The sequence below is a fragment of the Oncorhynchus kisutch genome, linkage group LG14 (genome assembly GCF_002021735.2).
Source record: "Oncorhynchus kisutch isolate 150728-3 linkage group LG14, Okis_V2, whole genome shotgun sequence".
Lineage (NCBI taxonomy): Eukaryota > Metazoa > Chordata > Actinopteri > Salmoniformes > Salmonidae > Oncorhynchus > Oncorhynchus kisutch.
Window position 1 is genome coordinate 58,136,962 of NC_034187.2, and position 11,086 is coordinate 58,148,047.

Sequence of the window (11,086 nt, forward strand, 5' to 3'; positions counted from 1 at the left end):
CCATGTGGCGGTATGAGGTTTCGCAGCAAATATAATCCACGGTAATGAGTTACCTTGGCTTGACTGTTGTGGTCGAATAACAACAATCGTTCGTTTTCATTTATGCTATTGCTTATACAATAGCGTGCTGCACAAAAAAAAATCACGAATCGACTAATGCCATGAACAATACAATCAATGTGCTGTGCGCGAACTTCCTATCAGTTAAATTACGGAGCTAATGATTACCCTGGGAAAGGTCTTTCGCTATTGTGTCCCTGCACAGTTTCCGTCCATGGGTAAAGATGATGTGAAGCTAACTCTTTAGTAAACAAATAAATCTACATTTTACAAAGTGTTGGCAGACGTGTGGGGCACATTGTGGACATATTGAACTGTGTGTATAGCATTGGGCTGCTCTTGCCAGAAGACGGTATAGAACGTTGCTAGCTAACAAAGCACAGGCCTAATCCACGGTTGCAAGTGAGCGGAAGTGGTAGTCTACCTGTCGTGAGAATGGACTCTTGGGTTCGATTCAGCTCGCAAAGCCAAGCCAAGGAGCGCGTTTTCAGGTACAGTAGCTAGGAACAATGTCATATGAGAGTTGAGATTTCTCAGACAGTAGTATGTCATGTCAACAAGTCAGAATTAGCTGGTAGGTTTCAAGTTAAATTCATTACGCGAATACAGTAGCTAGGGAGTTTAGTCTGCTAATATCAGCTAGCTAGCACATACATTCGCAGTCAATGTAAACTGATATCCATGAGCATACAAAATACGAATGTATAAGAGGACGAAAAAATACAAATAACAAAAAATACATTTATAAAAAGTCGTTTTTGGGCTCCCGTTTTATTGGGTAAATTACTGCGCCACAGCTGATTTTTGGATTCGAATTGAGGGGGTCTCATGCACAATGCTAATGTCCAGCCTTTCCTTATCAAGTGGGCATAGTCCCAATTACATTTGGTATTATACTGATGGCTAGCTACATGAAAGTACCAGTTGCCATTGACATGAAAACACACATTGTGTCCAAGTTATTCATCACAAGATGTAAACAATGACTAAACTATAGTAAAATAGATAATCAGATTGACACACATTCATTTTCTGTGTTAACACAGGGCTGCACAGTATGCCTGCACGTTGCTAGGCTACACTCTCCAGAAGGGTGGGTCAGGCGTTCAGCTCCTGAAGATGGTGAAACAACTGGAAACGCATATGAGCCTAACAAGGAAGTGTAAGTCAATGTTTGTAAATCATTGCCGCACCTCTGTGTCTCAGGATTATCGCTCAGGCTTACTCTCCATTGGTATTTCACTGCCTCAATTCAGTTTCCTGGGTCTCACCTCTCTCTCTCTCTCTCTCTCTCTCTCTCTCTCCAGTGATGCGTCTGGGGAACTCTGCAGAGGCTGTGGAGGCAGCGAAGCGTGCGGTGCACCTCTCAGACAGTGTGCTACGTCTCTGCCTGACCGTGGCCCACCTCAACAAGGCCATGTACTTCGCCTGTGACAACGTGCTGTGGGCTGGCAAGGTGGGCCTCCTGCCCAAACTGGACCAGGACAAGTGGAGCCAGAGATCCTTCAGGTGACTGTTATAACTGGGAACCTTAAGTCCTAAACTGTATTGGGAGTCAGTGTATTTGAGTTGTCCAAGGGCATCATAAGTTCTGTAGTGAACTTTACTATTATTGGCAGTTGTTGCCTACATTCTCTCCCTAGAGCTACACTACATGACCAAAAGTACGCGGACAGCTGTTCGTCTAAAATCTCATTCCAAAGTCATTTGCATTGATATGGAGTTGGTCCCACCTTTGCTGCTATAACACCCTCCACTCTTCTGGGAAGGTTTTCCACTAGATGTTGGAACATTGCTGCGGGGACTTGCTTCCATTCAGCCACAAGAGCATTAGTGAGGTCGGGCACTGATGTTGGGCAATTAGGCCTGGCTCGCAGTCTGCGGGCCAAAGGTGTTAGATGGAATTGAGCTCAGGGCTCTGTGCAGGCCAGTCAAGTTCTACCAAACAATTTCTGTATGGACCTTGCTTTTTGCACAGGGGTATTGTCATGCTGAAATAGGAAAGAGTCTTTCTCAAACTAAATCGTCTAGAATGTCATTGTATGCTGTATCGTTAAGATTATTCTTCACTGAAACTAGGGGGGGCTAGCCCAAACCATGAAAAACAGCCCCAGACCATTATTCCTCCACCAAACTTTACAGTTGGCACTATGCATTGGGGTAGGTAGCGTTCTCCTGGCATCCACCAAATTCGTCCGTCCGACTGCCAGATGGGGAAGCGTGATTAATCACTCCAGAGAACGTGTTTCCACTGCTCCAGAGTCCAATGGCAGCGAGCTTTACACCACTCCAACCGACACTTGGCATTGCGCATGGTGATCTTAGGTTTGTGTGGCTGCTTTGCCATTGACACCAATTTCACGAAGCTCCCGACTAACAGTTGTTGTGCTGACTTTGCTTCCAGAGGCATTTTGGAACTCGGTAGTGAGCATTGCAACCGAGGACAGACGATTTTTAGCTTGCGAGGCCTACCACTTCGCGGCTGAGCCGTTGTTGCTCCTAGACGTTGTCCACTTCACAATAATAGCACTTACAGTTGACCGGGTCAGCTCTAGCAGGACAGAAATTTGACGAACTGACTTGTTGGATAGGTGGTATCCTATGACAGCTCTTCAGTAAGGCCATTCTTCTGCTTATGCTTGTCTATGGAGATTGAATGGCTGTGTGCTCGATTTTATACACCGGTCAGCAACCGGTGTGGCTGAAATAACCGAATCCACTAAATTGAAGGGGTGTCGACTTATTTTTGTTTATATAGTGTATTTTCTATCACTTTCGTTCTCTAATTCTACCTCACCCTCTTCTTTTCCCTCACACTTTTTCTTTTATTTAATGTCTTCTACATCCTCTCTTCTGGCCTTGCACTATCTTTACTGTCTCTCATGTTTTCCATTAATCTCTCTCTCTCTCACGCTCTTACACATTTCTCACTCTACAGGTACTACCTCTTTGCTCTCATGCTCAACCTAACCCGGGATGCCTACGAGATCCGCCTGCTTATGGAGCGTGAGGCCCGCACCTCCCACGGGGGGTCAAATGCTACCTGGACCTCCTCTCCATCCCCTGAGAACGGAGACCTCTCACACCCCCACCCCTCTTCCTCCTCCTTCCCTGTGGCCATATTACCCCTTCTGTCCGAACGCTTCAGCAGACAGTTCCACCTGCTGGGGATGGTGCTGCGCAGCAACCCACCGCTGCTGCTGGACCTGCTGAAGAATGCATGCGATGTGTTTATCCCACTGGACCGTCTGGGCATCTACCCTACCGGCCAGGGCTTCGTGGGGGCCTGCGGCCTGGCCTCCTCTGTTCTCTCCATCCTCACCATCGTCCACCCCTGGCTCAAGCTCAAACCGTGAAGAAGCCCGAATTTTTGGTTGAACGTTCTAGCTCAAGTCGAACATTCCTCAAGCTCAAGCCTGGAAGGAGGCATTTTAGCAGAACGTTTTAGGTCCGCTGGTAGAAGTCTAGAAGTGCTGTTGTGTCTAAGGATGCAGCATGATGGGTCCTGTACACTGTTTGCTTGGAAAGTTTAGAGTTTTGAGCAGATCATGCTCAGATATAGGTTGGTGGACTGAAACAGTAGTATTTCGAATCAAAGAGAGAATTTGCAATTGAGCGTTGTATTGGAACTACGCCTTTTGTATCCTGTTCATGCTCTAAAATGTTCAAACACTAAATTCCCCAAAAGCTGTTTGGTTTGGTAGTTGAGAAGGACCTTCCCCATGCAAGTGTATTGAACCGGCACATTGAACATTGTTGACTCCGAATGGCACAAACACACAGAGGTAGATGCATAAACACAAAGTCAAATTCATGAAGTTTGTCAGTTGTGATTTACCCAGGCTTTAAAGAAAAACGACATTATTTCGGTATTTGTTTCATTCGTCCATTGTTGATGTAGCCCCAAATGTTTTCAAGATGTATAACTTTCTAAATACAGCCTGTATGATGCATTTATCATGATGCAAAATTCATCATACCGTATTTTGAAAGTTATACATCTTGTGCTACACAGCACAAAGAAAGCCAGAATGTCATTCAGTGGGTGGATACTTTGGGATTTTGACAATGATGGCCCTTTATCTACTTCCCCAGAATCATGAACTCATGGATTCCATTTTACTGAACTCACAAGCTGTGGGGAGCACATGACAAACCCAAGTATGTTGATGATCCATAATATCTTCTCAGATGATTGTGAGGAGCAGCTGTCTTGCAAGTCTCAAGTCCAAACTTCTCTGTCAAAGGGGAGAGACCACATCCACAAATACTACTAGCTGTCCTCTTTCATAACTTGCACTTAGTTTATAACCTTAATTAGCATATGAAATGGGATCCTGGTCTCTATTAGGAAAATGCTTCCTCATCCCTATACATACTGTTTCTGTCCTGCGTATTCAAAATGATACCATTGGATAGGATTATCTGTACCTACAGCATTGGTTTGGGAGATGGGCCTATTGTCCAATGTTATCCGTGAGGAACGCCGTACAGCTAGATGTGTGGAACATCTTCCTCAGTTAATTAAAGCCATAACATGAAGCTTTATTTCTATGAAGAGGTGCAATAAATTATTTTCTCCGACCGTGTGTGAATGTTTAATAATAATGACTGAGGTGAAGGGTCCTTTTTATAAGCGGGTAAAAGGGGACATTTATTGGCTTGTATAGGGAAGCAAACCAGTCGGCTGTGTTCTTGTGCTGATATGGGTAATATGTCCACATTAGAGTATTTTACTAACATTTATGCATGTGTAAAATAAATTGAGTTTACAGAGCCAGTGATTATGACAATTAAGCAAATGATTCAGCCAACTCGGGCATCTACTGATTCAGTCCATTTAACTTAATCATTTGTTAAATTCACCCAAAAGCAAATGATTTACTCTACTTGTAAGTACTTTTGTTAAGCTACTTAAGTCAATTTGTATAACTCAATTACATCAATATTGTGTATTAAAGCCACTGAACCGGATGCGAATTAAGCTATATTAGATATATAAGTGTATTCAGCTGCAATGACACAGCAGTGGGATAAAGCCATGCTATATTATGAAAACATTTTTGTAACCTTTGTTTAACTAGGCAAGCCAGTTAAGAACAAATTCTTATTTACAGTGATGGCCTACACCGACCAAACCAGGACGACGCTGGGCCAATTGTGTGCCGCCCTATGGGACTCCCAATCACGGCCGGATGTGATACAGCCTGGATTCAAACCTCTTGTGCTGAGATTTTTCATTTAAACTTTATTTAACTAGGCAAGTCAGTTAAGAACAAATTCTTATTTACAATGATGGCCTACCAGGGAACAGTGGATTAACTGCCTTGTTCAGGGGCAGAACGACAGCTTGGGGATTTGATCTAGCAACCTTTCGGTTACTGGCCCAATGCTCTAACCACTAGGCTACCTGCCGCCCCAAATGCAGTGCCTTAGACCGCTGCGCCACTCAGGAGCCCAAAATCTTTCATACGGCTCATTTAAAAATTTGGTCTCTGGCTAGCTAGCAAAACAATTTTTTAGTCGCTGTCCTTGACAGGCTAATTGTGGACATGATTTCTGGTATAATCTCCACTACTTTTGAATCGTGTCACACTGTAGAGGTGTAACTGTTGATGATTCATAATCAAATATAAGACTAATAATCTATGGCTTTGTAAATAATCCAGTAAATCATATTTTAACTGTTTTGATATGAATCGGAGCGGATTGTTACAACCATTTTCCTCAGTGAGTGAGAACATTTTTATAGCCATGTTTAACATCTTTGAAATCTTGTCTTGATGCTAATGTACCACCAGTGCTGATGCTTGGCGGCTGTGTGCAGAAAAGGTTTTCACAAAATAAATGCCTTTGATTGAAGATCTGTTGGCTGAAACTGTATTGTAAGTGTTGACGGTTAATCCAGACTGCTATAACTCAAGCATTTTTACATTTCAGACTTTAGTAATTTAATAGACTCCGTTACCCAGAGCTATTTGCACTGAACAAAAATATAAACGCAACATGTAAAGTGTTGGTCCCATGTTTCATGGGTTGAAATAAAAGATCCCAGAAATGTACAAAAAGCTTATTTCTCTCAAATTGTGGACAAATGTGTTGTCATCCCTGTTAGTGAGCATTTCTCCTTTGCTAAAATAATCCATCCACCTGACAGGTGTGGCATATCAAGAAGCGGATTAAATAGCATGATTACACAGGTGCACCTTGTGCTGGGACAATAAAAGGCCACTCTAAAATGTGCAGTTTTATCACAAAACACAATGCCACAGATGTCTCAAGTTTTGAGGGAGTATGCAATTCACGTGCTGACTGCAGCAATGTCCACCAGAGCTGTTGCCAGATAATTAAATGTTGATTTATCTACCATAAGCCGCCTCCAATGTCGTTTTAGAGAATTTGGTAGTACGTCCAACCGGCCTGATAACCGCAGTCCACATGTATGGCCCCATGTTGCAAAGATCTGTACAAAATTCCTGGAAGCTGAAAATGTCCCAGTTCTACCTGCATACACACCAGACAGGTCACCCATTGAGCATGTTTGGGATGCTCTGGATTGACGTGTAAAACGCTGTGTTCCGGTTCCCACAAATATCTGGAAACTTCACACAGCCTTTGATGAGGAGTGGGACAACATTCCACAGGCCACAATCAACAGCCTGATCAACTTTATGCGAAGTAGATGTGTCTAGCTGCATGAGACAAATGTTGGTCACACCAGATACTGACTGGTTTTCTTATCCACACCCCTACTTTTTTTTAAAGGTATCTGTGACCAACAGATGCATATCTGTATTCCCAATCATGTGAAATCCATAGATTAGGGCCTAATTATTTTATTTCAATTGATTGATATTAACGGTAACTTTGTAAAATCTTTGAAATTGGTGCATGTTGCGTTGATATTTTTGTTCAGTATATAATCAGTGAGGACTTTGTATTGAGCCCTGGGGGACACCAGTAGCGAGACCATCCTTCATCTTACTGATCTTCAGTAAAATGGAACGAAAACAACATGGTGGATATTAACGAACGATTGAAATATCACCTGTCTTGTTAATGTTCACATCAGTGCAGATAAAGGAAAATAGATGAGGAAAGGATGCCATTTTAATATTATTGGCCTGCCCCTAATGGCAGACTAAGTGTGGAGGAGGTGTGTGTAGGGTAGGCCATTCTTTAGCCCTATTTGGACAGGATACGTTTTACTACGGGGGGGGGTCAGGTAATGTAATTATGTGCATGAACACAAATGAACACATCTGTAATATTACTGCTGTCCGAATCTGCCATGTCATAAATTTTTACCTGGCAGGAATGTCATTAGCCCAGTCCTAAAGACCTACTGTTTTTCGGCAAACTCCAAGGTCCTCTGATAATACTTATCCCGTGCGAATCGTCATCCCTGTGTTTTGAGGGATATTACAGCGTTTAACAGGCGCTACACACAGTTTGGGTAAGAACATGGGGGAAAAATTGATACTTAAAACAAAGTGATATGCATGTAGCCTACTGATTAATGATCTGTTTTGTCATACATCAACTTTCCCAATGCCATACTTCTCTTTTGAAAGACGAAGTGGAAGATATTGTGCCAATTAATTGATAAATTGCCAAATACGTCAGGTACATGTCGGTTACAGTTCCTGGTTCTTACTGATATGCATGATTTTGACTTTCTCCAAACTGAAGGCCATTAGGCCTATATATAATATCTACACTTCTAGAAGAGGCTCCAGGCCTCCATCATAACGGTCCATTGTGAATTAGGAAAAAAATAATTAGAGGCAGTTTGGTAAAACTAATCCCGTCCAAATCGTCCACTGGAAAAAACGGACATCGCTTGGGTTATAATTACATAACCGACGTTCTATAGTAATACAAATCTGGTGCGAGTAGGGCTTAAATGAGAGGCCTTGATCTGAAACAGCAGTCTGAAAATGTTATCCCTGTAACCTTGAATGGAACATGTTGTGACTGGCCCCTCAGCACCACAGCGAAATAACAGTCAACCGTTAACCTCATCAAGCTTTGATCATTTCGGTCAGCTGTGTGGTTCTAGGGATTTAAATCGAGATTGGGAAACCCGGATCTAGAGCACCTGTCAAACTCATTCCATGAGGGCCTGCGGGTTTTCGCTCCTCCCTTGTACTTGACTGACGAAGGTCACTAATTAGTAAAGAACTTCCCTCACCTGATTGTCTAGGTCTTAATTGAAAGGAAAAGCAAGAAACCTACAGACACTAGGCCCTCCATGGAATGAGTGACAACTATGCTTTAGTGGGTTGACATTGCTGCACTCAGAGGCCTGCAGCTCTGTATAGTTAAGTAATGGGTTGGTGGCACAACTTTCACTGACTCCAATAAATGTAGCCTATGCTCCAGACTTTTGTTGATACAAGTGAGAGGCATAACTCTACTAAGAAGCATAAAGCTTCTGTTATTTGAACACGGATTTAAGCTTACAAGCCAGGTAATAATGAGTGATGACGAGCAGAGAATTTGTTTAGGAACACCTTCCTAATATTGAGTTGCACCCCCTTTTGCCCTCAAAACAACCCCAGTTCGTCGGGGCATGGACTCTATAAGATGTCGAAAACGGTCCACAGGGATGCTGACCCATGTTGACTCCTACAGTTCTGTTAAATTGGATGGATGTCCTTTGGGTGGTGGCCCTTTCACCCTCTGAATGGTACACACACAATCCATGTCTCAAGGTTTAAAAATCTTTCTTCTATATCATGGAGGTCTGTAAACAATCGTTTAAGTGCATGCCGCCACCTACTGTGCTGGAATGTACGATCAATCATGATCTGTTCAATTCTGTACTTCCATGGAAATAAAATACAAATAAATCCCTACTAACTTCTTCCCCTCACCAACATTTATCTATATCATACTGAAACATTCCACCCATAGGATTGTTCAGCATGTCAACAACCATTTCAACAGTAACATTGTTACCCCCAATAGCTCTTTTGCAGTCTCCACAATAACCTTCAAACTGGCATTTCTGCTTTCCACAACCCAAGTCATATTGATAACCTTACCAATAAAAGCTATGAAGTCAACTTTATTCATTATTAAAGTGTAATTTCACACTGCATATAAATAACAAGATTTCCGAACCGGCCCTCGAAATGACGGCAGGACCATCAGAAAGAAGCACCTACCCCGACAGTAGGTCCACCTAGTACAGGAGCAGTCATGGAAGCTTCATCAGTCTGACAGTAGGTCCACCTAGTACAGGAGCAGTCATGGAAGCTTCATCAGTCTGACTATAGGTCCACCTAGTACAGGAGCAGTCATGGAAGCTTCATCAGTCTGACTGTAGGTCCACCTAGTACAGGAGCAGTCATGGAAGCTCCATCAGTCTGACAGTAGGTCCACATAGTACAGAAGCAGTCATGGAAGCTTCATCATTCCACTCTGTAGTTCTTCCAATCTGTTTTATAGCCTCTGCATATGATACATCATGACTGATCCTATATCTCTGAAGCCTCTCTAGCCTTTCCCCCACAATTACAGCACATAACCTTCACATTGCTTCCACATTCATCGTAATCATATTCCCCTCTGCACTTGGCACATATTTTCTTTCTTTACACTGAGCAGCTACATCTCCCATTCCTTGCCATTTAAAACACCGCAGTGTATATGGGACAAATTCTTTAACATTGAAACTAAGGAATCTTATCTGTACTTTTCCCAGCAAGACTTTCTCAAACCTCAGCATCACAGATAGGCTTCCACTTCTTTGACCCTCTTTCCTACTGATCAACCTTTTGGTCTCAATCACTCTTCCTCCCTTCACATGTTCTTTAATATCATCTGTGGACATAGATATTGGGACCCCAGTGATGACTCCCCTCAATCTAGCGTAAACATCAGGGACATGGCTTTCAATCTTCTTCCCATTAAGCTTTTCCATTTTCACAATATTCTATTGCTAAGCCTGGCTACCACAACATATGAACAATATACCATTTCCAATTAACTGAGCTAATTTCACTTTACGCACCCCTTTCTTTACGGCGTTGGTTAGTCAGATAGGATGTAAATGAGGCCTTGTTGTCTCATCAAACACTGTCACCACTTTCCACTCCAACACATCATTACTCTTGCTTCCTACCTTGGCTCCCTTTATGCTTTCTTTACTAGATGCTCCATTGCGTTCTGTATCATGATATTTCCTCTACCGACTATTCCGGTCTTTGACCCTTATCCTCCCGCTCCATATCATCAGAACTGACACCCATATTGTTTGCACTCCAGCACAGCTGTTGCTTCACCATCTTTTTCTCAATTTTATCCGCACTACTCCTGGCCATTTCCCGTTCGTTCCTGTTGCTACCGCTGCCTCTTATTGGCCGACAGGATCCCCAAAATCCTTCTTTAACCTGTCTCCTCCCCTTCATCCACACTGATTGATGATCCCTTATTGACATCAATCAGCGTAGATGACACAGCTTTCACCTGGATTTACCTGCTCAGTGTATACCCAACTGAAGCAGTCTCGTTCATGCAGTCCCTCTTATCAACACAAGAGGGCAGCCTTGTTCAGTTAATGCATGAAGGACAAATATACTGTTGCATATCTACTGTTATTTCAAATGTTTGAGAATCAGATAAGTAATGTTAAGAATGGAGTGACATCCAACTCATCAGAATATTATGCGGTCATAGTCCAATAGTGGTTCGGTCAGAGCAATGACTGAGAGCAATGTAGGGTTTAATGAATAGCATATCAAATCAAATGTTGTTAGTCACATGCGCCGAATACAACTGGTGTCGACCTTACAGTGAAATGCTTACTTACGAGCCCCTAACCAACAATGAAGTTAAAAAAAAGTCAGTTAAGAACAAATTCTTATTTTCTAACTGCCTGTTCAGGGGCAGACCGACAGATTTGTACCTTGTCAGCTCGGGGATTTGAACTTGCAACCTTTCGGTTACTAGTCCAACACTCTAACCACTAGGCTACCCTGCCACCACATGCATGCATAGGTGTATCCATGTCGAAAAG

At 42.8% G+C, this 11,086-nt stretch overlaps 1 protein-coding gene across 1 annotated transcript; it reads left to right on the forward strand.

Annotated features, from left to right (window-relative positions):
- The first annotated feature begins 1 nt into the window (after position 1).
- On the forward strand, positions 2-5,922 carry LOC109875846 (peroxisomal membrane protein 11B). Its single transcript, XM_020468268.2, has 4 exons — positions 2-551; positions 1,107-1,222; positions 1,368-1,569; positions 2,999-5,922. Exons 1-4 carry the CDS (start codon positions 496-498, stop codon positions 3,414-3,416), a joined length of 792 nt encoding a protein of 263 aa, XP_020323857.1. The 5' UTR covers positions 2-495; the 3' UTR covers positions 3,417-5,922.
- Positions 5,923-11,086: the final 5,164 nt, after the last annotated feature.